This window comes from Atractosteus spatula, chromosome 13 (assembly GCF_055471065.1).
Source record: "Atractosteus spatula isolate fAtrSpa1 chromosome 13, fAtrSpa1.hap1, whole genome shotgun sequence".
Classification (NCBI taxonomy): domain Eukaryota; kingdom Metazoa; phylum Chordata; class Actinopteri; order Semionotiformes; family Lepisosteidae; genus Atractosteus; species Atractosteus spatula.
In genome coordinates this window covers 27137999-27165017 of record NC_142718.1, presented here as the reverse complement: position 1 = coordinate 27165017, position 27019 = coordinate 27137999, and the positions used below count along the sequence as shown (strand labels likewise).

The 27019-nt window shown below is 37.8% G+C and overlaps 2 protein-coding genes across 2 annotated transcripts in view; one reads left to right on the top strand and one right to left on the bottom strand.

Annotated features, from left to right (window-relative positions):
* The window catches only part of slc25a12 (solute carrier family 25 member 12), a 30979-nt gene extending 26992 nt beyond the window's left edge, over positions 1-3987 (bottom strand). The window contains exon 1 of the mRNA XM_088931254.1: positions 3969-3987. The gene's annotated coding sequence lies outside the window, so the exon portion shown is untranslated. The remainder of the gene's footprint in view (positions 1-3968) is intronic.
* A 549-nt stretch (positions 3988-4536) lies between these two features.
* Positions 4537-23186, top strand: hat1 (histone acetyltransferase 1). The gene is made up of 11 exons (XM_088931020.1): positions 4537-4606; positions 5383-5454; positions 5868-5943; positions 7839-7959; positions 15318-15497; positions 15838-15959; positions 16495-16599; positions 17402-17508; positions 18461-18612; positions 19636-19752; positions 22682-23186. The coding sequence occupies exons 1-11, from the start codon at positions 4558-4560 to the stop codon at positions 22847-22849; spliced, it is 1269 nt and encodes a 422-aa protein (XP_088787146.1). The 5' UTR covers positions 4537-4557; the 3' UTR covers positions 22850-23186.
* Positions 23187-27019: the final 3833 nt, after the last annotated feature.

The following is a 27019-nucleotide window of genomic DNA, read 5'->3' as shown; positions in this document are numbered from 1 at the left end:
AGTGTTGCAGCAATGGCAGAAGTAAAATTATCATGAGTTAGACTGTTGTGTAAGTCATACATAGGCGCATCTCCTGGGAAATAGCAAGGATAATAACACAGCATCACCACAGTTCATAGAGTCCTGTATGGGCAGTCAAATCCAACACAGTCATTTATTTTTATTGAGCTTTCACTCTGCTGTAATCCACAATTTTGAAGCATTTTTTAAAGATTAAATGCTTTATTCAGCACTGCACTGAAGTGAGCTAATAGGCCGTAAAGGGTCTCTTTTGTGTTTGACAGCAGATTATTTGAAAGTGTGCCGTGCTCATGGGAATACCCCATGTGTCACAGTTACCTTGTTATCTTTTCTGAGATAACAACAGTAATATCCCTGATCTGTAGTATAACCAAAGTTCACCTGTCTGACCTACATTATGATGTAACGGTGTTTTGCAGTTATTTTTGGAAGGCTGCCTTGATTTTAAATGGTCCATGTCAATGATTAATAGTTGAACCTGAACACGAGCAGAGAAAAGCAAAGACCATTTCTAACAGAAACGCATATAATTCATTTCAAGTGTCCAGTAATTCTTCCGAATAAAAATGTTTTACATGAAAAAAACAAACATTTTATTAGTTTGATCAAAATGTGGTTTAAATCAAAATTACTTTTTACACTTTTTCATCTTTTTCATTTATGAGAGTTTCTAATTCCATATCCCTCTTTCTCAGTAGTCCCAGTGTTCAAGAGGATTTGTGGCAAGCTTCTAATAGCTTTGCAAGAGGTGATATGGTGATATTGATCGCTCTCACTAATTGTTACTCTTTGTTGGAAGTTACTGTGGTAAACTGCAAAAAGAAGTAAATTAGATGGTTATCACACATCCATATGATGTAGGCCCTTGGAAAAAAAATGTTCTCAATCTTTTATCTGCAAAATATAAATAATAATACAAATATTAATAGTTGTATTCTTATGTTACTTTTTTATTAATTAGCTCCAGCTGACTTCTGTCCTAATCCAAGACACTATTTAAGAAACATTATGCATTCATTTCATACCTTCTTTTGACTTACAATTTGCCAAAACTGTTTTTTTAACATGATTTTTGACTTTTCATTTTGGGACAAATTCTACACTTGCTTTTTGGTTATATGTTTTTATATGTGTTTCCACATAATAAACATAATAATGTGCAATCTGTAATTAGATTGTTATCCAAGAATTCTAATTGCATAAACATCCGAGTTTTTTATTCCGTTTATTCCGCTAATATAATGCTTTGCATTACATGTGTTAGAAATTGGAGTAACAAACGGGCAAATTCAATGTTCTACTAACAAAACATTCATTCTAAAACTGGGCAAAAAAATAAAATATGATTTGCAATAACAAGGCATGAATGCAAGTGCTGTGTTATTATTGCAGTCTTTGAAAAATGTTCTCTGTCTACAATAAATTACTGCTCACCCTGAATTCCAAAAGTGCAGAAATAAACCAGACATTAAAAAAAATCAAACAGAATGTCACTGGAAAAGGAAGGCAAGACCCACTGAATGTAAACAGTATAAATGGTTATTTACATGAGAAAATCTGACTAACACTTGTCCCTTAAGCACAGGCTGCATGTTTTTATTGCTGTTTAAAAAGTGAACCTGTGTATTACCCTGGATCACAGACAGATAGCATAGCAATTATGTGTCTGATACAATTATTCAATACAATTGAGTGTCTACAATACACATTCAGTGATTTGTCTCTAAAAATGCTTTTTTACTTGTAAGGTTAGTATACACAAACTGCCACTTTTGGATAAATATCCTGATTTTTTTTTCAACATTTTCTCATTCCAGATTTTCTAACATAAATACCTGTACGTAGACTCTCTCTGCTCTGACTAATTCTAGCTAGCAGAATAATCTATTGCCTGGCAGCTGTAAGTGCTGGGTGTCTAAAATTAATCTTCTGCTGATATTGTTTTTTTGCCTGAACCTTAAAATGGTCTTCTTTTTTCCTAATTTTCATCTTCATAATTTTGTCTTTGTGTATAGGTTGAAAACGTCCAATTTACTCACCAGTTAGTTTTAATAATAGTGGTTTCTTATTACCAGCCAAAATCTGTGACATGATTGATCAGTGCGATCGTGTACAAAAGTACGTCAGACATTTGCCTTAAAAATGTCACAAAAACACTGTTGCTCCTTAGCTTACGCCAGGGGTGATATTCATCTTTATAAATAAGGAGTCTGTTCTTCTATAGTCTCGTTTAGTAGCTGACCTGTTGTTGAGCCTAAAATACCCAAATTGTGAATTACCAGTGGGAGAAAAAAATGCAGATTAAAACAACAAAATGTCAAGATATTACATTTAATATAGACAAGAGGCAGAAACCAACACTTTCCTTGACAGCATTGATTGTTACACAAGTGACAGTTTGCAAAAATGACAACACCAAATTACTGTGATTTCAGCTACTGCTTCCGCAGGGTTAGTAATGCATTGGCAATATAATGCTTCATTAGTTCAGGGTATATCCAGCCAGGCTTCACTAAATAATTGTAAAACACCTGTAGTGTGATAAGACAGTTCTAAACAGTAAATATCACCAGTGAGTAACACTTGACAACTGTCACTGATCGATCACTAAAAAGGTTACCTGTCAAGATTCTTAGTGACACAGAAGTATTAATTCCAATGTTCTCTTTGAGGGTGTTTTGGCAGTTTGCCTCTATCTGAATGGGCAAATTAAAGCATTTTAAAATGTTTTTCTTTCCAACCCTATAATGGGTTTCTCAGTAATGTATAGTATTTGAGTATATTGATCTTAGAGAAAACTTCCCCAACTCTCACCACTACTACCATCGTCTTTGTTCTTGTTCTTGGGATTACATATCAATATGACATTAAGTTTTCTCTACGCTCAAATAAATGTAGAAAAATGATTACAGTCATAGGTACAGTATATTTGACCAGTGTATTAAAACTTGTGGTGGAAGCTCTAATTAGGTACTACTGTATGTTTCTACAAAAACAAAACTCCCATAACCATTGGCTTATGTATGCTTTTAATGTTCTAAATAAACCATGTCATGTGTTTTACTGCCTATTTACTGTACCAGTAACTGGCCAGTTAGTTATTTCCTGTAACTGGCCAGGTCAGTTACTCTTAACACCAAATATTGCATTGTCTTTTAACAGAACAAGTAATAGGTTTATTCCATGCTGAAAAGAGAAGAAAACACAACGTTTCGGCCCTGGAGCTTCCTTCAGGTGCCTTTTAACTTTACATCCTAAAATTCAGTTTGCCCTTTTTAATGCTGAATGATCCCAGAGATTAAATATCATTTGTAACACGGTGAGCAAAAGAAAAACAAATGATATATGAACATAAACAGTTTTTATAGCTTCCTGAAGCTCAGTTTTTGCCATCTAATATCTACAGTTAATATTTTTTGTCTCCTGCATGTAATAAACTGCACTTGACTACATTAAGCCGTCAGCTGTCAGGTCATTACATTTTGTCTAAAACAAGATCCCTGGATCAATACAGCAATTCTCATTGCTGCTACTATGCAGTTTGTAATTATATTTTGATATATTCTACAAACTTGACTAGTTTACTAACAGAATAAGTCAGTTGAGAACAAATTCTCGTTTTCAAAGATGACCTGGCCAGGAAGCTCACACAAATACTGCACAGAAGACAAAGAAGTGATAGAAGAATCGAAAAAAAGTAAATAACACAACAAGACAAGGCACTGTTAACATGTGCAAGGGTCAGGCAGGAATATTTGAATGATATAACTGAAAACACTTTGAGAAAGGAAGGTGGATTGGTTCAGTTTATTCTAATGAGTTTTCCAATCATGCAGTCATTTTAGCTGTTTTTAACTTTATTAATAAATTATTTTCAAGAAACGTACACCACGAACCTTACCTTACATCCTAAAAAATGTCCTAAAAATACTTTAACAAAAACTCACCTTTTATACATTGGCAAACAATAGTATACTGTATACTGCACATCCTTCTCTCTGGGGATTACAGACAAGATCAGAACATTAAAAAAATATCACCGATTCTTTTTCAGCTTGCCCACAGATATATTACACACCGTTTTTTCCCCCATTAAATTCCCTTTCAAATTTGAAGAACTAAACTCATCAATATACTAGAATAGAATGAATATATATTATATGACAATTGAAATGACTTGCTACTAATATTGCTCTTTAAAATCCTCTGGGATGTTACCAACAGTGAATAGGCAATAAACGGAAGTCGTTTGACAAACTGCATGCCGTGTGTAGCGAAAATTGCTTAAAGGGGAAAATTGCAGTTCCAGAGTTACTGCAGTTTGACATAACTGTACGTTTATATTGCTTATCCTCTCCTTGTATTTTACTATCCCAGAATTTTTTGACTTGAGCGTACACATTCAAATGCTGTAATATTTTTAGCACAAATGTAACTTTAAAAGCGGAAAACATATCCACCAGCACACAACCACAAACAGAATCCCTCTATACACAGGCTAGCGGAAACACGTGGGTAAATAGGAAGTAACGTGCTATGCGCGGGTCTATTACGTTTCTCCTACTGCAGTGTTCCGAAATGGCGGGTAAGTTTTATAATTAATAAAAACAGGTCTTCTGTGACAAAGGTGCTGATTAGGTTTATAAGCACATGCGAGGCAGTGTGCGCATGTAAAGGCGATATCACTTAATGGTGTGGGTACATCAGGATTGATTAAGTGAACTTGTGTACCAGTGTGCAGCAGCAGTATAGGGCGGATTAAACAGAAAACAAAGCTTCCACCATATGGGAAAACAACACACGAACTTATCTCTAAGTAAAATAATTAACACGGTGTCAGTTCATTATAATGTTAAGATTCTCTTCCTTTTAGGTGTTACTGCAGTTTATATCCGATTTGAACGCCTGAGTGTCATTGTGTTGGGCAAAACACCTATTTGAATGAGAAATGCTTGTAATTAATTGCAATTAGAATATGAGACGCTCTATTAGAGCAGCGAAACATCAATTGCTGCGCTGGGAGTGTGCACCTCATCGTAACTTGTCTAGGTTTTCAGTCGTTTTCAGAAAAGCAGTGTGATGTTCCGTGAAGTATTGATGAGGATGAGCTGTAACAGTGGAGAGCTGTATAACGGCACGTTAATGTCTCGGAAAAAAATAAAATAAAGCGCAGTTCCTTGTTTTAAAAATCCCTGGCTTATTATTAAACGTGTTCCAAATCAAAGTAGCTTTCATTAATCTTTTCTTTCTGTCTTTACTTGTGAGTGCTTAAATGTTTCTCAAATCAGCGTGACATGACTGAAGTAACATTTTAAAGTTTCTAAAGATGTGACGTGTAATTAATAATACTTTGCTTTCTAGGAATGAATGCTATGGAGAAGAAGCTGGCAGAGTACAAATGTGATACCAACCAAGCTATTTGTCTGAAGCTAGGTGCGTCTGTTACTCAGTTCCAAATATTGTTTTGTAAATGAAAATGTCTATTTTGAAAAATGAACTTATATTTCACGGCACATTTCTTCACGTATTTCAGTATTTAAACAATTTAAAATAATTACATCTGAAAAAAAGACTCTTTGAGTGTAGTTACAGTTCAAGAATGAAGCAGGCTGTGAAGTCTTCAGCAAGCAAGCTCTCCTTTGCTTTTTACCATATCCTTGCCAGGAAGAGCAAAACCGTAAAATGAGGAAGCTCTGCGGAAAGCATGACGACCAATAATTTAAACGGCCTTTTCGACGAAGTTTTGTTTGTTTTGAAAATGGCAGTGCTTCATGTTGTTGCTTGCTTTGACACGGTGATCTGTAGTGCAGCCCCACTGATTACAGCCCTCTCCTGCCGTTCCACAGCGCGCTTTCCAGAAGACTTGGAAGATGAGGGCACAACATTCCACCCGGAATACAGTCACCAACTTTACGGGGATGAGTAAGTCACAAAATCCACACGATAGCCTTGTCTTTGTAAACTCCTCCCCTCCCATCCAGTTGGTTTGATTTTTTTTATGATTGAGTGATTTAAGTGGGACATGATAAGCAAAACTGGTGATTTCTGTCCAGAGCCGGCCTTTCTTCTCCTTTGGTGTCATAGTTGTTTGGAGTGGGTTTTCTAGGTCCTTGTTATGTCTCTGATTTAAACAGTTTAAGAGGCATTTTTTCCCCTGAAATAGATTGTTGCCTCTTTTATTCCTCTGTTGCATTATCATCCTTAACTGGATTTAAATGTAAAATGTTTGGAAGAACATGTAACATCTTGAAGATGATCTGTGGTTGGTTTGCATTTTTTCCATCTTTTTTTGCTTTGCCCAAGTGAGTAGCTACCCTTTCATTAGCATGTATTGCCCCTTTGGGGAATATTAAACTAGTCCCACTGGGCCATGACACACCTTCATTTTGAAATCTGTTAAGAAGTACATTGGTGAAATGCTTATTTGCAAGACATCTTGAGTTTTCTTTAACCCTGGCCTTGCTTAGCGTATAAGAGTGTCCAATGTCAATAGGTAATGCCACCATTATGTTGTTGTGCTCAGCAGTGATGAGTGCAGTTTCACTTGGCTGCTCTATTAGGCTTTTAAAGTTCAGGGAAGAAGAGAGATTGATTAGGAATTAATGGTGTTCTTCACTGGACGCTTGAGTGCACAAAATCAAACTTCTGGGTAATTAAAAAGGAGGCAGAGCAGTTCAGGAGATAGAAATGTTAATGGAACACGGTGATGGTTTTTCTAAGTCAAATGTCAATTAGGTAATCAAATGTTTGCTGATTGATCAGTCTTTTCTATATTTGTATTAAATGCACAGCACACTTTCACTTCAGTCTTCACTTGTCCTTTCTCTGACCTTTCTCGATTTATAAAGCGCACAAGTCTTCAAAGCCTTTCATTTTGTTGTATGCACTGGTCACTGGCATATTGTAGCTGCTGGCAATCCTGCTTTCCCACAATATCTTGTGTTATTGTAACAATTTGCTGTGCAATCACAGTTTTACAAAGATCTCCTTTATTGATTTTGATTTTTGTTTGGGGGGGTGTTGAAAAAGATTTTTTTTCGGAAGCATTCATGCCATTGTTCAGAAAGCACTAAGCAGATCTGATCATTAGTAGCGTTGGAGGCAGAGAGCTGGTGATGTAGATCAGAGTTTCTTTAAGACATCCTGAATTGGAGTAGTTACAAAGAGCACGAAAGTGGGTGGAGATGGAGTGAAACCATGTAGTGTGAGTTAAGGAAAACAGGGAAAACTGCTGGGACCTTTCTGGCAGAGATCAGAGATTCAGAATCATATTGGGACAGTGATTATTACCTTAATGCATAAATAATATTAATATTAGAGAACTCATAATAATTCCTTATATTGACACATTGACTGTTTCTTATGTATTGTTGTTTGTCAAGAGGCCTACATGTAATTATTTGTTTTACTTTTATAAGCAGTATTACTTGTAGACAGTTCTTTGCCCAGTGCAGAAAGAAAATCTTTTTTTTTTTACTAATGTAACTAGACTATTTGATCTTGGCTTTAAGGAGTTATTGGTAATTATAGTACTGAGTAGAAGCAAGCACTAACAGAAAGATGGTGTCTATCTTGCAACATGTTACCATCTACAGATTTGTCACTTAAAGCTTGGAATATGGCAGTGAATCTGAGAGTGAAATTACACATACAGTAAAAAAACTGCTTAGTAATACATTACAGGTAAGATTTACTGATGTTGGTTGTGATGTTGGGCTATAAAAAAAACAGTGTGAAGAAATTTGATAAGAACACAGCTCATCAAAATGCATAAATCTGTTCCTTGTAAACCTTTTTCTTTTTTTTTCTTCTTTCAGTGAAGTAGCATTCGGATACAAAGGCCTTCAGATCCAGTTGTACTACACTGCTGGGAACCTGAATACCCTGTTTAAAATCAAGTACACAGCAAAGGTCACTGAAAAGTTTGACTGTGTGGAGGTAATTCTGTTACTACAGTTGAATTCGAAGAAATGTTTTATTGACTTGCCCGTGTTTCCATTACTGCGGTGCTCACCCAATTATCGAATGGGGCAGTTGTGTGTTTTTTAGTTCTGGGGTCAGGTCGAACCTCACACATGAGAGAAAGAAGAGGTGGGGGCAGACTCCAGTTACCCCTCCCCTGTGTCTTTTAACACATCGCTCACCCACCGCAGGCCTGTAGGGGTTGCTGTGTCACCGAGAGCCCAGAAAGCCCAGGCTGACTTAACCCATCCTACTTTTGCACAATTGGCTGAACGCCCCATTTTGGGGAATCCCAGTTAAAAGGGAACTGCAATGCTATATTTTTTTTATATTTTGGGATGAGAAAGAATCGGCATTGATGAGTATATTTCAAAACACAATAAAAGTATAATGATCACAGTATCTTGTAAAACCTCCAGTTTACGTCACACAGTAGAGGAAATTTCCAGGTATGGGCTGCACCATATTCTGAAATTCAGAACAAGGCAACCAAACATCTGCCGACGTGTTGCGGCCTTATTACATTGTAGACAAGCAAGCTTGTGAATACATCTCTTAATCCAATAGAAATATGGCTCTTGATTTTTAAGACTGATTGCCCGACAAATACTACTTACTTTTTAATTTTGCATGCAGATCATGTTGGAAAATGTCTGTGGTGGAATATCTGCTGCTCAGCCTGTACTTATCCGCTCGTACGTCACATCATTACAGGGACTAGTGAGCAGGAAGGGCAGCTTCACATCGCAATTGGAGGGAACTTGCTCTCTCACCTGTAGCAAGACAAGGGGTTTGCAACAGCGTGGTGACTTGAAGTATTCTCACTAAGTTCACGATTTTTAGCTTAATTTGGAATTTGTAAATAGTTCAGATTTAATAACAGGTCTGAGAAATTGGGACTGCAGTTCTGCTTTAAGTCACGTAGTCGAACCCACAACACCCGAGCTAGAGCTCAAACTGAGCTTTATTTGCCTGAAAACAACAAAAACTGAAATAATCATTTGCATCTTTCCGAATTAAACAATCTCCATCTTTTAAGCTCCGACAGTGGATTCTTTTAGACTTTAAAAGCCTGACATATTACTTTCAGAAATACATTTCCTGTTGAAAAATCTGCACCATAAACAACATATTTTGCTCTAGCTATTTATTATTTTGAATTGTATCTCTAAAAGTGTTTGCATGTAGGTGAACCAGTTCTTGCTTTTTAAAAACCACTTTACCATGCTCAGTATAAAACAGTCATCATCTTGAATGACTCCATTCCATACTGCTGGTCATCATGTGTAAAAGTCAGATGTGTCAGACAAATGTTTTTTAAGCCCAGCCAACTGTATTTCTTAAATGATTAACCAGGAGTTTTTTTAGAAACCTATCAGATGCTGTACTGTTTGCATTTTCAATTCGGAATAGTGCATTCATGTTTGACGTATTTTTCATTTCCCGGCATCTTATTCCTCGTAGCAATTACATTTAAATCTGATTCTAAAAAAAAACAACAGAATTTATGCAGGTGTGTGTATAGAAGAGGAATGCTTTGCATCGCAGATTGCAATGCAAACTGGTTTCGGGGCAATCTGTAAACCAAAGCATTTTTACTTTGGTGGTTATGTTGTAGTTGTCCGCTGTGTACTTTACTGTATTTTTGAGAACTGCAGAGCTGCTGCTTTTTGGCAGGGGTGCTACATCGCCATCAGAATGGAATCAAAGCAGCAGCTGACAATGCTGATTTTTAATTGTTTTCTGAACGTTGGCGGACTTCTCCATAATCTCTTTCCAAGCATCCCTGCCGGTGCCGCAGGAGCGAGGGCCCTGAGTCATTGCTGAACTCCGCACCTCCGGAGATTGATATGCAGCAGAGATGCAAAGCACCACAAGCTGTAACAGGCTAATCTCAGCCTGGCTTCTGTTTGAGGCGAATGTTAATCTTCCTTCTCAAAGGGAAGTGCTTTTCACTTTTCAGATAGGGGGTCCAAGATTAAACTTTCAATTGAGTGGCTCCACAAAGCAGTCGGCACAAACTGGAATCCTCTGTATGTCTAAAGAGACCACCGGTGTGTCATGTTGGAGTACTCCGCATTTCTTGTGGTTAGAAATTAGCTGTTGGAACAAATCTGGGCTTTATTTCCAGGGAGCCAAGGAAACCCATCTCCCTTCATAATACTTGAACACATCCTTATCATTTTGAGAGACTGAACTATTCGTTATGAGAATCTGTCAGATAAAATGATTGGCTTTTGTGTTGATTTAGGAATGTACATTTTCTGCAGCGCACCATAAAATGTTCAAAAACTTCCCTGCCATTTCTCATGGTGTTATTTAAGTACTAATTGTTTTACAATTTTGGAGTAAATGTTGCACTTTCAGACTGTGGCCATGAATTACTCGTAGTAATCTAAATTAAAATGTTTAGTTACATGCTAATGGATTACTGTCCAAAGGTCAGGAAAGCAAAAGATCTAAAGAGCTTGATTTATAGAGTATGTGAAATGCCCTAAAGCTCAGTACATTCGTTAGCTGTTTTTTTTTTTGCAGATTAGACTTTTATGAGTGTTTCAGTCTTCTCCTCTTGGACGTGTAATAATGGGACTGTGAGGGAAAGAAAAACGTACAAGTGTTGAGCTTTTAATCAGCGAAAGAGTGTTGTTGGCATCGAAAGTGAGCGCACACCTTCCCCCTGACTCCTGTCAAGGTTAATTTTTGGTCTTTGAAGATGAAAACTGTACTTTTAGGTACGTGGGGGGAAAAAACAAACTAAAACTGTCCGTTGACCCAGATGGGTGTTTTGATTTGGGTTTTGGGATTTTTGTGTCTTGACACAATACCATGTGCTCCAGTGTGTGCCTGTTGTATGTGCACACTGCCACTGACTTGAATACAGCTGGCGCGATGCAGTTGGGAATGTAGAGCAATAGGACAGAGTTCACAGTGCAGCTGCCTCTCTAATGGGATGCAGAGGGGAGGCTCCTACTAGAGATCACCTTTCCCCAGAAGAAGCAAATGTTTTAATAATGGAGTTCAGTTTTAGTGTGTGCGGATTTGTGCCTTTGTGTTCCCCGTTTAGCGCACACAGGAGATTAAGTGGTGGTTACAAACAAGCTGCAGTCCCCATACCAGGTGAAACAGAAAAGCAGATCCTTTTGTGAGGTGTCGATTTTTGATTTTGCTTGGCAATTTTTTTTTTTCCCTCGCGGTGTCTTTGATCGGTGTAGAGGACGGAGGTGTGGATTATAACTTCAGCGGCCGAGATCGAAAATGACTGTTCACTTGGGAGTTTTTTTTTCCCCCACTTTAAGAAAGGAGTAAACCCTGAAATGCAGTATATACGCACTCGTAAGGAAGAAAAAAAGTACCCGTTTTAATGTGACATAGCCAAGCATATGCCAAAGCACATGAAACTAAAATGGTTGCATTTGGCAGTAAATAAAAATCTTAATTTTATTTGCTGGTTAATTGTAATTTATGAAACTTTACTTCAAGTAACAGTTTATAATTTACATGCAAAATGAATACAGATTAGGCCTGTAAATACCTCTAAATCTGAATGGCTGTGCATTTTTATGTCTGCTGTTAAACTGTTCTTTTATTATTTGAAAAAGTGATCTTCCAACAATCCATTAATATACAGAATAGAACAAATAGACTTTTAAATTTAAAGATGTTGCTTTCACAGATGCACTTATTAACTATTCTAATAGTTTTTGTTCCAAAGATAAAATATATTAGGACAGGCACAAAAAGCCCTAGAAGAGCATTGTTAAGCTATATCTAAACTAAGTAATGGCTCCTTTTAAGCTCGAGAACAATTTGTAAGTGGTACATGGGCAGAACATTGACAATATAACTTGTTTGTCCTTGGCCTCTATTTATAGTCCTTATTCCTCAAAAATGCAGTTGAACAATAATAATGGTAAAGTGCTATTCATCTGCAGGTGCATTACATCCACTTAGATATGAGGTGATGGCTGAAAAGAGAGGAATTAGTAGCATGTTGTATTAGCCTTTTGTAGTGCATTTTGTTCAGGGCTTCTTAATTTCCCTGTTTTGAATGCTGAACAGCAAGAGTCTTGGTATAGAACTAATGGCCATCATGCATGTAAATGGTGTGAAAGAGCTGCTTAGCAAGTTAATACAAAGTGTTCTTATGTCAATCTTTGTGGAAATGGATACAATACAAACATTACAGCTGAACTAACTACAAATTCTACTGAGTAAAATCCAGGGCTTATTGTCCCTAAATCTTTGATTTGGGGGCAAGTTAATTTTATTGAGTTCACTGGCAGGCTTAGAGAGGGGCTCATATTGGTGTACAGGGTTTTGTTAAGTCGAGATCAATTCATTAAATTTTATTGCCTGGTGAGAAGCAGAAATACATTATTGTGGAACTTCATCAAATATTCATGGTTTAAGATAAGTAGTAAATGTATTCAATTAAGCGGTCTTTCAGTCGAGTATAAAAAAGGGAATTTCAGGTCTGCTCAGCTGACAGCCTTGAATGCTTAATGGTTTTCCTTTCTGTGATACAAAAATGTGTATTCTTTCCTTTTAATTCCACATGGTCTTTGTTAATCAGGAATGAAGCATTTCCTAATGAAAGAACAATGCAAGCTTATTTTATTATGTTTCTTTATTGATTGTGTGATAGAAAAGATCTTAGTTCAAAAAAATTAACTCGCCTCTACATAATTTTAATTAGACATCTGATTACCATAAAATCCCCTTTTTTTGTCCTGTCAAAATATATCAAGCAATTGCAAGCAGATGCTGTCTGTGAACTGTATATTTAGACTGTGCTGATATTTCTAATGATTTTAAGGTGAAATTTATTTAAATGCTTATAAACACTTGTGGTGCATTTTGGTTATTTTGTGTTTTTGGTGTTGGGTGACAAGACGGTGCCAAAGGTTAAAAAAAAACCACATTGATTTGCCTCTAGGTGACTCAAATGAATCTGTGGTTCTTCTTGTACCTTTGAATATGCTTTAAAAGCAAGAAAAGTTATGCCTTCATATTCAAGGAGTTTATTCAACCCATTAAGGCTTATTTTTAGGCATTTCTCCTGTTAGTTTTTTTAAGCTTGAGCTCAAAATGCAAAAATCTTCAGATCAAAAAACTCCAAAATATATCAGTACTAAGCCGTGAGCACTTTAATGCATTCATAAATATAGTTATTGACTCTAAGAATGAAATGCATATTGGCAGTCAGAGGCTTTTGTGGTAAGAGCAAGGAGTTGGACAGTATTAAAAGATTAATTTTTAATGACATTGAATTAGGATGCTTGTCTTGGTCTAGAGTTTTCTCTGCTCTCCCTATTTTCATGGGTATGTTCTTCGGTTTTGGTTTGGCCTTTAAATGACTGTTCTCCAAAATCTCGTCATTTAAATAGTATCTCAAAAAACCACAGAAAGAAAATTAGTTTTCCTGTTATACTGGTGTTTTTTTTGCTGAAAATACAACTTCTTCTTATGGGTCATTGCTTAGCAGGTCATACTTGAATTAAAAATGAAATGTGAAAGCATACCATTTTAACCGTTTCCTGTTTTACGCTTGTTTACAGTGCTGATAGCAGACCGATTTTGGTATCAAAACATTGGCAGTTTAATCCAAGTGGCTATGTGTGATAAAAACAATTACAGCAAGAGCAATTGACTGGAGGATATGTGATCCCACTTCAGGAATTCCAAGCACAAGCAGTTGTAGTTTGTACTGAATACAAGTACAGAGAAATACAGTCCAACACAGTCAGCCTTTAAAAAAACAACTTTTAATGGATGTTCATAGCAGACTGATTTGAATCTTATTCATTGCCGGTATTTATATACATGCGGCAATCTTCTATTAAAATTGTAGCCTTATTTGTTAAAGATAACCCATATTCCACATGGATCTCTACTTTTAAGTACAAAAAGTAACCTGTTAGCTTCATGGTTATATTACCTGAAACAGGTGATGTTAATGATGAGAAACTCCTCACAGTAAGTCAGTTAGATTTAACTGGTGAATGTGATGGTTTGTTTGCTATAACAATATATTTTTTATTACTTATGTGTAGTGTACTTACCTTGAGTTGTTGTGATAGGGTTTTAAAGATTTAGGATCGGTGTTAATTCAGGTTAACAGGCTTGCTTTTTTCTCATCCAAACCAAACTGTATTTGTAACACTCGTAATCAAAAGTTGTGGTGATAATCGAAAGCACTAATTGTCATGATATACAAGTACTTCAGCTCCAAATTCTAAGATAGGTAATACTTTATGCATTGCGACGTAAAGTTAATGGACAAAAACTGGAAGTGTTTACTCCAGTATTGTGATATCTATGCATTCATGTGAAGTGTAAGGCAAAACAGGCAAGCAAAGGCAGATCCATTGTCTGCGGATTTGCAGCCTCGGATGCAAGCAGCCAGTTTCCTCAAAAGTGGTCTGCAAAGAGCTCTGCATGGTTGGGTTGCAGTGCGGTGCTCATCAACCCTGGCAATGGAAGTTTGTGAGACCAGTGGTACAAAGAGCACAGGCAATGAATGGACTGATGCATCTGTGAAGTTGTGGGGGGCATTTTCCTGGCATGGTTTGGGCACACTCACTCCCTAAGAAGGCAAGGTCAGTGTTAATTGTACTGAGTGATCATCTTCACCCCATCTTGCAGCATTTCTTTCATGCCAGGAGGGTTGCCGATAATGTCCCCATCTGCAGAGCATGTTTGTTGAGCATGACACTGATGGTATCCAGATATGTTATTCAGATGTCATGGCTTTCCTGGCCACCAGATCTGATCCTAAAATAAATATCATTTACAGGACATTCTGAACAATGCCTGAGATGACATTTTCCACCTCTGTTAATTGTTCAGTATTTAGTGAGTTTGCATTGGGGTTTCCGTTTGTATTTAATCCACTAACTGTACGTGTACAGGGCTTAATGCAGCTACACGTTGGAATGCATTTGTTTCAATGTGCTATATTCCCGGAGTAAAAGTCTGGGAAAGGGAATAAATCTGTGTAACAAGGTTGCTTCAATGTGTGAAATTAATGTTTTATAGGAAAACATATTTCAACATAGTGGTACTAAGTTTCTGATAATGTGAAAGTCATTGATTATGACCTGCACCATGTATAACTGTTTCCCAAATCAGCTGTCACAATAAATAGAGACCAACTCGCTGCTTAAACGATCGATCTGATATAATACCCCGTCAAAAAAAGTTAAGCGATACTGGTAACAGCTTATGGCATATTTTATTTTTTTAATGGACTTTGTGCATCTTAACGGTGGATTTCACAGCTTTGTACTGGCAAGAGTAAAAACCCCGCTCTTTGTGTGCGTGTTTTCCATCAGCCTGACGACGTCGAAGGGAAAATCCGAGAAGTGATCCCTGCCGGATTCTGTAGCAACACAGACGACTTTCTTGCTTTGTTGGAAAAAGAAGCTAATTTCAAGCCTTTTGGGACTCTGCTTCACACATACAATGTGCACAATGAAGAGGCAGGTGAAGATATTACCTATCAGATCTACAAGGTAAGTGTCTCATCTCACTCTCCAGCTTTGTGTATGGAGGAGGGGGATCTCTCACAATACCGTTTTTGTATCAAACGGATCTGTATGAGTTTGTTCTGGTTTTGCCTTTTTTTTTTCCCCCCTCGCTTCGTTTTGTCTTGCAGCGGTGTAGTCCAGCTGCGACGATCCGAGGGTCCCTTTCTAATGGGATGCAATTGTTGCCACACTAAACGTGTGCGATCATAGACCCGAGAGAGGTGGCCCTGGGCTCTTTCCCACCGGGAGAGTCTGGGTTTATTCAGCAGCCCTTGTAAGTGATAACTGAGCCACTTTACTTGTCTGCCCCCCCCACCTCCAATAGGCTGACATGTCCTGCCCTGGCTTTCGAGAGTATCACGAGAGGCTTCAGACCTTCTTGATGTGGTTCATTGAAACGGCCAGCTTCATCGACGTGGACGATGAGAGATGGGACTACTTTCTTATGTGAGTGCAGCCCTTCAGCAACATTTAGACCGTATTGTCTCAATAAACCCAACGACTTCCTTTGTGGTTTCGCCAGTTACCAGGCCAGTTTAATGATATTTTTCCCAGGGAAGGCAGTCATTGTTTACCGGGGGGCCGAGGAGTTTTTTTTTTTCTCTCCCTTTGTGCCTCAGAAGACTTTTTTTTTTTTCATAGAGCTGGAGTTGAATTGAATACTTTTGTCTTTTGAAACGTTGAATGTAAGGGCTGAAATAGTAAAATGAGCTCTGCCCGTGTTTTCTTTGGCTTGTCACCTATTCATCCTGACAATAGGCAAATGGACTGAAGTGAAGTAAAGAGGCCTGATTTTTTTCCTCCAGAGTTGCTGTGCACCAATTAAGTGAATTGTACATTCAGAACGTAGCAGGTGTACCAATTGCGCCAGCTTGATGCAGCATGCTGACACTGAAATCTCGGCCAGAGAATGGAGGGAAAATGGAAGCCGCATGGGAGTGTGGCTGTAATTGACCTGCTTGCCTGTGTGTTTTATCTGCAGATTTGAGAAGTATAATAAGGATGGGGAGACACTCTTCGCAACTGTTGGCTACATGACAGTCTATAATTACTATGTGTACCCAGACAAAACCCGGCCACGTGTAAGGTAATTGGTAGTATAGCACGTGCCTCTCTTTTATTGGGGCACACAAAAAGAAAATTACACATTTCCTCCTCTTTTTTTTTCCCTGTTGTCCTAAATTACTGGCTTAACTAACTAACCAACCAAACTCACTTTGTCATCAGATAGAAGCAAGTGGTCAGAAATCTGAAAAGAAAATAATGGCTAAAACATGGAGTCAGTTACCTCTTTTATTTCACCTTTCCTTTTTACGGTGTGGCACGGTTTTTCGTTTGAAGGGTGTCGGTTGTTCATTTAACCCCGTTTCTGAAAATTGGTTGTGTTCAGTCTTGAGTACTTTTTGTTTTATCCTTCCTCACGCAGGAGGTAATTTGCACTCTTGTTCTTCGATAATAATCATGACTGTAAATGTTTTCTATATTTATTTATATATTTATATAAAATAGAGCAGCACATACATCAGCTCCTTTACCCACCGACAGAAAATAAGAGAGGTTTTATAAATCCACCATCATATGCTGGAAGATTTTATTTCAAGTCAAAGATGGCAAGTTAAGCTTTCTCCTGTTAAATGCTTAATAGCCAAAGTGAGTTTGAGAATTCCATACGGCGTGTAAACGTCGAATCACCATAGACAAAGTGTTTGTTCAAAATAATTTTTAGTTTTTTGCTTACCTCGTCGTACCGATCTTAACCAGCCTCTCTCAGTTTTGTCTTGGAAACGTTTCACATATTAACATTAAAATAACTCAAATCTGCTTTGCAGGGCTCGAAAGGTCGGTTCTTGCATCTAACACGATGCTTTGATATCTTTGTTTCCATTCAGCCAGATGCTGATCCTCCCCTCATTTCAAGGAGAGGGTCACGGTGCTCAGCTGCTCGAAGCTGTCCACAGGTTTTATTGCACAATTCCTGAGGTTTTGGACATTACTGGTACGTGGTAGTTTATTACATTTTTTACCGACTAATAAGGGTCTAAGCACTTGAAAAAACAAAACTTTGCAAGTGATCAGGACACTGAGAGGTAAATTAAGGAAGGAAAATAACTCTTTGGAAGTTAAATATGTATATTAAATACGTTTAATTAAAATATGATTGCCTTTTATTTTAATTTACCTTTTTAAAGGATCTTAATCCTTGTTGTAAAGTGTTGAAGTAAAATGTCTTTGTGAAAATGGCCGCGAATGTAGGATTTTACAGTAAATACATTTTTTACTACTGGGCCCTGGTTTTGTGAGCTCCATACATGAAGGAGGGGCACTAGCAGAAGTTGCTTTAAATGTTATAACAGCATAAGCAATTTAATAACGCTTGTTTAATGGTTTTCAACATGTCTTCAAGTTTATACCAATGTCTAAAGCAGTTAGAGTGTTGCTGTGTTCTCAGATAATTCCTTTAATTTCAAACAACTGAAGAAACTGTCAGTGATCCCTCTGAAGGAGGAGTGACAGTATCCCCCTTAGGGGTATTGTTGATATTAAATTGAAGCCCTCTTTTTTGTGTAAAGAAGGCAGTTTTGTGCTGACTTCCTCGACACAGGGCCAAATTGAGTCCGGATGTATGTAAATTGCAAGTAGGTTTAACAGAAATCTGTTCGCCACATGCTGCACAATCATTTTCAAACAACGGCATAATTATTTTCCTGTTTCAGGGCAGCCATAACTTGGATTACATCTGAAAGTGAAACACTAAGCTTTTTTTGTGATGGTATGTCATGAGTGTTTAGGTATCACGTTTAGTATAACAAAACATATACTTTTTGAACATGTCTGCATTCCTCTTATTTGTGTTGAACTGCTCTAACGATTGTGTTAAATTGTACAAATTGGGGAGCAAGATCTTGTGACCTAGCACAGTGAGATAACCCCATGTTTTATCATTTCAGCGGAAGATCCGTCTGAGAGTTACATCAGACTGAGAGACTTTGTCCTGTTAAAACTGTGCCAGGCGCTGCCATCCTTTTCCGTAGATCATTTAGCTCAAGGCTTCAGTCAGGAAATGGCAACAGAGGCACAGGAAAAGCTAAAGATAAACAAGGTAAATTGTGAAAGTTGTCTTATGAGCTTGAAAGTGTCCTTACATAGCCACCTCGCTTACCAGTGCATTTGTCCTGTCTGTGTGAATCTAACTCTTTGGTATTTTCTCATTTTAGATGGTTTTATTATCACTGAGCTGTACCTGAATGTTACAAGGTTTTTCACAATTTCAGAATTGTAGTTCATAGGTGTAGTTAACAGTTTCTTTCATGAAGAAACAGGACAAGGATTAACATAATATTTTATCAGGGTAGTATGCCTGTTGAAGGCACAGTTTATGGTCACTTAGGCTACAGTTTATGTTCCCATTAATTTCCATTCACGACAGACATAGATCTTTAGGGGGTGCAAAGAAAACAGTCTCTGTTTATATTATTTGTCAAGGAGAAACAACTCTTCATTCACAACAGCTTGACAGTTGTGTCGTGTTTTACAACGCTTGCTGTGTGCCGAGTTTTGGCAGCAGTTTGAACCTTTGCTGACATCACACTTGTTTTCGTACCGTTTCAACAACTGTTTGCTTTTTCACGTCCGGGCTCTGACACATGAAGTTCGGTGTGTGTGCACAGGTTGCTAAGTTTTGCCAATGGGCTCGCATGAAAACGGATTTTCATGATTTTCAGAAAGCAGTCTTGGTCGTTGTCATAGGGCATTTCCCTTGCACTGCATCTTTGATTAAAAAATTAAAGGTTGCAGGCGAATGTAGAATGCTTTTTTTTCTAGTATATCTCTTAGCTGTTGGACGCATTCCACTGGTTGCACCTGTGAATCTGGTTCCTGGGTATTATCAAAGCCCGAGAGCCTTTAGCATGAAGTCGTAATGGCTAGGACTTTCACCCCCACTATTTCAGAATTCCGGGGATGCCTGCCCTCCTGTGCCTGTGTCTTCCCTCTGTGCAGTTCATCTTTTCCTCTCCCATAAAGCTCAGCCTGACTTTAATCAATAAGTCGGGAATTGCCTGAACCTTCGTGCTGCAGAGGTATTTGAAATGCACTGATGAAAGTGGTGGCTTTTTTCCATTAGAAACATGCAAGGAGAGTGTATGAGATTATGCGCCTGAGAACAACAGACATGAGTGACCTGGAGAAGGCAAGAACATACAGATTGGAAATTAAAAGGAGGCTGATCGGCCCCTACAAGGTATGTGTGTTGGCAGAAGCCTTTTTCGCCCGTAAAAAGCCCCCCCCCCCCCCATCTTCCCCCCTCAAAAAATATGTTTTTTCCACCTAATTATGAGCGGTCAAACTTGAATAAATTAGCATACAATTTAAGACCCAAAAGGGAAGGGAAAGATCATGCACTTTCTGTGTAATGTTAGAGTCAGGGTTGAATATGTTAACTGCTCCAGGGTTTACAACAGAGCTTTTTGTCATTAATTACCGTGTGATGTTGCACAGCCATTGAAAACGAGGTGCGTTCAAGAATTAAAACATTTTAAGTAATAAAGTAGGATTCAAGTTGTCCTGAAAGGAATGCGTGAGACCGAACTCCCCGTTCGGCTTCGTTGTTCGTATTTCGAAAACTCGGAATGTGCTGTCCCAGGGCCGAAAGAGCATTCCGCCTATCTGAAGGGCATTGCGGTGTAATTTGCCCCAAAATTGGGGACCTGAAGAAAAAAAGTGGAAAGCTCCACATGTTCATGCATTGAAAAATGCAGACTTAAATTTTTCTTCAGCTTGTTTGACATTAACATTCTTTCTGATGAAGCAAGGTTTCCTGTATGCACTGCGCCACATGCAAGATGACATTTAGTTGATGAATGAAAAGCTGTGGCATTAAGCTGCATGGGTTAATTAGACCACAAGTAACGCTGAAAAGCCAGGATTTCCCTGCTTAACCCTGAGGATGTTGAAGATCCTTGTGCTTGTTCTTTTTTTTCCCCCCAAAGACACACAGCCTATTATAAATTATCATTAGAATGTGCTGCCTGAATCTAGTTAATGAGGTACCCACAGCAGGGTTTGCATTTCTTTGTCAAGGCGTCTCTTTTCTCTCTCTGTCTGTCAAGTCCCGGAGAAATACCGTTGTGTAGGCTTTTCCTGGCGGCTGCTGTACGAAGGCAAGGGAAAAAGTTGTTTTTGGCAGGCAGTTATTTATGGCAGCTTAATGGCCACATTTGCAAAAGAATTGATCTTGCGGACAGGTGTGTTGTCAAGGTGAAGGAAATCAACAAATATCAGATGCATAATGTTCAGGTTTTTAAATGAGAACTGAAATCTGTTTTTTGTTTTTCTTAACTTATTATAGATTCAAAATCACAGCAGTTGCATGTAGGAGATGCCTCCTACCTCAACGTTGTTGGCTTACAGTAATTGTTATGGCAGGATATTTAGACAAGGAATACCAAGCTTTTTTCTGGACCCTTCACAGAAATAAGGCCTTATCAATGGTAATGCAATGCTTCATGCTGTATATCTGTGGAAATGTATGCAGTTCCCTAGGATTCAATTCCGTTTGATTCCCTTATCTTTAGGATTTGCATCTCATTCAGGAGAGTAATTTGAGGCGTGATGGCAGCAATATGGGATCACAGTCGTGTTTGTAACAGCAGTGTGGATGGTGCTTCATAGTTGTCCAAACTTTAATTTTCGGATAACACTACGTGTTTTGGAAGTTTCATTAGCTGTTTTGTGTTTTACAGGAAAATTACTTTTTGGTAATGTTACAGAATACCAATTTACAGCTTTCCCACCACTCTGTGTGTTTACGTGTATGTTATCCTGCATCTTTGATTTCTGTCGGTAAATACTCACAATTTTGTACGCGTGGATAAAGCCCCTAATGAGGTCCTCCAAGGATCTTCAGTTAGGCCCACTGCAAAAGCTATTAAGTTTGATTCACAGCAACATAAAAGCTTTTTGAGAATTGTTCTGAATGTTTATTATTTGCTATGTATTATCTTGTATTATTGTGCTGTACCTAAAACTATTCAGTGCCCTTAAATGAGAGGAGAGAGGTGAATTCCTCTGTAGATAGAAAAAACTAAGAGGAGATTTCCTGTTTCCATCCTGGCATTTCATGGGTTGGGGGGAGCTTGCACCTGGAGTACTGCACCCAGATGCCCCATTAGACATGTCATTTGTTGACAGCAGTTTAACTGCATTTTTTTTAAGTTCCCTGGGAAAGTGGGAAGGAAAGATCTGGGTTCCAGATGGGCTCTGTAGTGTTGGAAACTGTTCTCCGGCGGAGCTTGAGGCAGTGTGAGATGGCAGAAGCTGAGGAGAATTAGCCTTCATCCCTACCAACGCTCTCTGTGCGTACGCATTTGTCTGGTTCGCCCCCACATGTGCCTGTGGTGCAAGTATTGTAGGGCACCTTGGTGTGCCGCCAAAGTCTGTGACCACTAACATACCGCCTCAATTACAGACGTTGGCATGAACCTTACAGGGGTTGGAATTCTGAAAATCGTAAACCAGTGTCTGTCCTGAAACCAATGCATATGCTTCTGTATTACAGTGAAATATCATGGCTTTGTTCCTTCAGTGGCTTGGAGGTGACAGTACTGTACTGTGCTCGTTTGCTGTACTACTGTTGCCACTGTTTTGGCCTTATTGGTAATGGATTCAACTAAAGAACAAAGAGAATGGACTTTTAAATGTGACTTATAGGAAAGTGTCTCATGGGACATGAAATAGAAATGAACAGACCTCTTTTCTTCCAGTGCAGTTGCTTGAATGCAAATTTTAGCAATTGCTCATCAGTGAAACATGAAAATAATTGAGGAAAATATGTAAACATGCCGTGTGAATGTGCAACATGGCCTGTTATGATCATATTTGAAAGGTTAGATCAGCCTTTTTCTGTAGATGGAATTTGATGGATTTTTTTGAGCCGTTTTAAGAATACATGCACTCATCCTAATGCAGGATTGCATTGCACACAGTGCGTTTTTAAACTTTACTTTTTGTTATCTCTTTTTTTCAAGGGGGTGGTGGTCAAACTGACATCCTGGCAGATTAGCAGTCAGAACATCTCAGCTGCCCGTCATGAAGATGTCTTTATTGTGATAGTGCACCAGTGTTTCTCCTAATAAGCGATTAATAATTGTGTATTGCTTGTTTATCATTAGAAAAACCAGAGGGAACTTGCCAAGATGAGGAGGTGTCTCAGGCCGGAGGAGTTGTGCAATCAGATGAGGCAAATGGACCTTCAGATGCAACACGAGGAGCTGGAGAAGAGCTACCAGGAGCTTCTGAGTGAATACAGACGAGTTATTGAACGGTTGGCTCAAGCCTGATTGCTGTGTTGTGTGTGAAATCAAATCAGAAATCACTTTCTCCCGGCTGTTGTTCATTTGTATATTTACAGCGGACATCCAGCTCCCTCTTGTTCTCATGTCTGGTATAATGTGATATTTCTTAATTGAATTGACTTACTGTTGTTTCAGTAATTCCAAAATGTAAGAGGAAAATATAGCTCATCTTCTGAAATGTGCTTCATGTAATGGTAGGATCTAAATAGTGTCTTGGGGTGAAAATTTTTGGTATCTGTGTAGATTTTAAGCTGTTCTTCTCTTACTGAGAAATTCAAGGTTTGGAAGCACTTAATAAAAGTTTTGTACATTGCATAACAAAGCTTTGGATGTTCTTTTTTTTTTGTTTTCGGAGTGTAAACTTTACATTGTACAGGACAGACTAAAACACACTAAGTATACAAAAAATATACCATATTTTTTAAATGCCCCTAAGCCCTTTATCACTTCATTTGTCGATGCACTTCCACTGCTACTGTTTCAGCTTTTGTCTTTCATATTTCACATCTGATGAAATGCAGGTGGTAATTAAGTATCTGTGTTTGTGACTGGGGCTCATTAAGTTTCAGTGCAGCGCTTCGCTACTGTCGCCAAACTGCTGCCCCAGCCTCCATATCATCAACTGCTTGTTCTTCCTCCCAGCATTCAGACCTTTTAGCCTTTCAGAGCTGGAATTGCCAAACGAGGTGCCAATTATTCTTAATTGTGCTTGTGTTCTTTTCAACCGGGGAACGAGGGCCAAGACGGTAATCATTGATTTCAAAGAGATACCATCAAAGCGGTCATATAGAAAAACACTATGGATATACTCCCGGTGTGCAGAGGTGAAAGGGCACCGCCGTTTGTGATGAGCAATTGGCTCCGGTACCGTTTGCGGTTAAACATTGGACACATTTTAATATCAATTATGAGAAAAGATAATAGTCTAAAAAGAAAATACATGTGCATGGTATTTTCAAGTACTTTTTCAAAATATTAATTGCATTAATTGGCTTAGATTATGTAAGTGTTAAATTCAAACCTTTTCCACTTTGAATTAAAGCATTACATGCCTCACAACATCACTTTCATGTCTATTTCCACCTTTCCAAGACGGATTTTTCTCATTCATTGGTGGTAAAAGCCTCCAGAAACGCTCTCATTGGAACACCAAATCTGCTAATTTCTCTTCCACACTTCATGTCTGAAGTAATGTCTCAAGAAAAATATGATGACAAAATGACTGGACTCTAAACTGTCGTTGAAATTCTGCATTCTTGGCGTTATTTACAGAAAATTGCCACATGGAAGCAAAACGCAAAAATATAAATCAATGCAATCAAATTTCTCTCCATGACTTCCTGGAGTGTTATATATATTTCTGTAAATAGGTGCTCATGTATATTACCAATTACTGTCAGTTTGTGCTGAGAAACCAATAAAGAAAACAGCATGCTCTGGTATCTGAGAAGTAATATTTTTCTGCGTGATGTTAAATGTTGCTTGATAAGTTACCTTTCACAGAATTAGCTAAGGATGGTTACAGTAAAACTACAGCAAAAATGGAGCTCTCATAATGCTTGTTATTTTCTAGCATAGGTCCTGGAGTACCCCTGTCTTCTAGTTTTCTTTGCAACTGAGCTGTTTTTTCAAGGGTATTGAACCTTTATTTGAAGTCTGTTCCGTTAAAATGCTTTCAGATCTTAAGTAGTTAAGTAGGATAGGATGTAGAACATAAGAAAGATTAGAGATAAAAGGCAATCATTTGGCACAGTCGCTAAGTAATCCAATTTGATTTGCTAATTGATCTGTCACAGCCATTTCTTGAAGGAAGCCAAGATATTGTCTACAACAGTGTCACTGGGTACCTTGTTCCAGTCTCCCACAATGTTTTGTGTAAAGAATGAGGTTAATGTTTCACTGTTCATTTTAAAGAATGTGTAAGGTCATGTTTGTTAATTAATGCCTTTAAGGATTTGGAATGTTTGTATTCCTCCCCTCATGTTCCTTTAGTTAAAGACTAAAGTTTTACTTATTTTGGCCTGCCTGAGTAAAGACATTCTTTTACAACTGGCAATATACCAGGCGTACTTAAGACTGAGAACACAAAGATTCAGGAGCATGCTGTCCAGCTATATGATTGAAGCTGATATACTGTAGTATATCATATACTATATACATATACTATGATTGAAGCTGATATACTGTAGTAAAGCAGATTTTTAAGAAATGGTTGTCTCAGATCCTAGTAAAACACATTGAGTTAGAAGGGCCAAATGACCTCCTATTTCATTTGTGATGCTTGGCTATAGTGTACATCTCAATCCCATTGAATGTTCTTTGTATCTTCCAAGGGGTTTGCAGATTGTCCTATTTCGAAATCATCTGCTAACGTAGTCCAGATGGGGAGCTGCGTCAGCATGCGTAGGCTGCAAAGGAACAAGTCATAGGTTTATTCCATGCTGAAAAGAGAAGAAAGAAAACATAACGTTTCGTCTGTGGGGCCTTCTTCGACAGGCTATCCAGAATCTCCATTACTATTAAAAAACACTAAAATAAGGGGTCCTAATGTATACTGTTTATTTCATTACCCGAGTATAAGGATTCACTCTTTACTGGCCATTTTCTATGTTTTCTATCCAGTTACTAATTCAATACATACACTACATTTCCTTAATTGCTATTGCATGCAGTTTGAGAATTCTTTAATGAGGGTCTTTATTAAAAGCCTACTGAAATTCTAAATATATTATAGTGTAGATTACATATGATCTATATCCATATTATACTGTAGATGATATATTCTCTATATCCATTCCGGATGTTGCCTTAAGCAGACTTCGGCAAAGTCTAAATCCATTTTGACTTTCCTCTAGAATATTTTCCCATTGCCATACTAATGATATTTCAGTTAACTTCTCATTTCCAAAATGTAACTTTTAGTAGGCTCAGAACGTATTGGTCTATAATTACTTGGTTCTGGCAAATTTCCCTGCTTTCCCAGCAAACATTTTGGGTTATGAATAACTATGTTATTTCAATAAAAGCAGTTGGTTGAATAACATCAGTCCCTGGAGATTTGATTAATTCTGGTATTCGTAACACTTTGTCTTTTCTCTTATATTATTTAACTTTGTCCTTCTTCTGCTTGAGGCATGATGTTCATTTCTACTTTGTTAAGCATCTGAGTGAAGTTTGTTTACTCTTTAAGTGTTAGAAATGAGCATGAAACCTCTGCTGGAATCTAGGTTATAGAACTGCTCTCATTTAGGATTATTGTTTGAATTACTTGATGGAAATTAAGCAGTGAGTTTGTGGATCAATAAGAATGTTTTCTGGTGGGGTGTGCCTCATTGTCATTTCAGCTAAATCAGCTTCAATCTTCAATTGATTGCTAATTAGGAACTGTTTAGAAACTATGCTAACTATGCTAGAGCACCAATTTTAAGCAGAAATAGAGATTTTTTGGCACATGTTGTGGAATATACACTAATAGAAGACTAAAAGCAACTGGTTAAATTAAGAGTTCAATAATTTTACTTTAAAACTAAGTTGGAACAAGAAACAAGGCACAGGGTTATTCTAGGACAAGGACTGGAATACATTATTCTACAATGATTTTCTGCACAAAGCACCATCCTTTCTGAAGCCACACTAATAGACTTAGTAGGTCTATTAACAATAGGTAGAGCTTCTTTTAATACCTTTACAAAAAGTATACTCTTAAATCAAGACTTGGAGTTAATTTGTACGACTGGTTGTTAACATCTGAAAGTAATTTGACCAATTCTTAATTGTAACTATGATTACTTTGTTACATTCTTTCCTTTGTAGACCTCAATTAGAATAAACGAGAACTCTCCATGGATTATGCATTGCTGAAGTTGTTCTGCTGTCCACTATTAAAAAGGGACAAATGGAAAATATGCCAGTTTGATGCATTTTGATAAGTGAAAGTTTATGAAACATTAAATCTTTGCCCCTTTATCTTGTTCTTTATACTTTAGAATTTACCATTACAGTACACATCTATCCTCTGATGTAAGTACGTTTTTAATGAAATTGATGAGAGACAGTTCTTGGTTCTAAAACTGCAATGTTAGATGCTGCTCTGTGCTGTTCTAAGTTGGAAAGATATCTCGTTGAAAATAACTCCAGGCCTGGTGAATTTGTAGA

Excerpts from the sequence above, each read along its gene's own strand:
- hat1 (XM_088931020.1), top strand. The coding sequence starts at position 4,558 with ATGCGCGGGTCTATTACGTTTCTCCTACTGCAGTGTTCCGAAATGGCG. Across the intron at positions 4,607-5,382 it reads GCAGTGTTCCGAAATGGCGG|GAATGAATGCTATGGAGAAG; the intron begins GTAAGTTTTATA and ends TTTGCTTTCTAG. Across the intron at positions 15,960-16,494 it reads AGATGGGACTACTTTCTTAT|ATTTGAGAAGTATAATAAGG; the intron begins GTGAGTGCAGCC and ends TTTTATCTGCAG.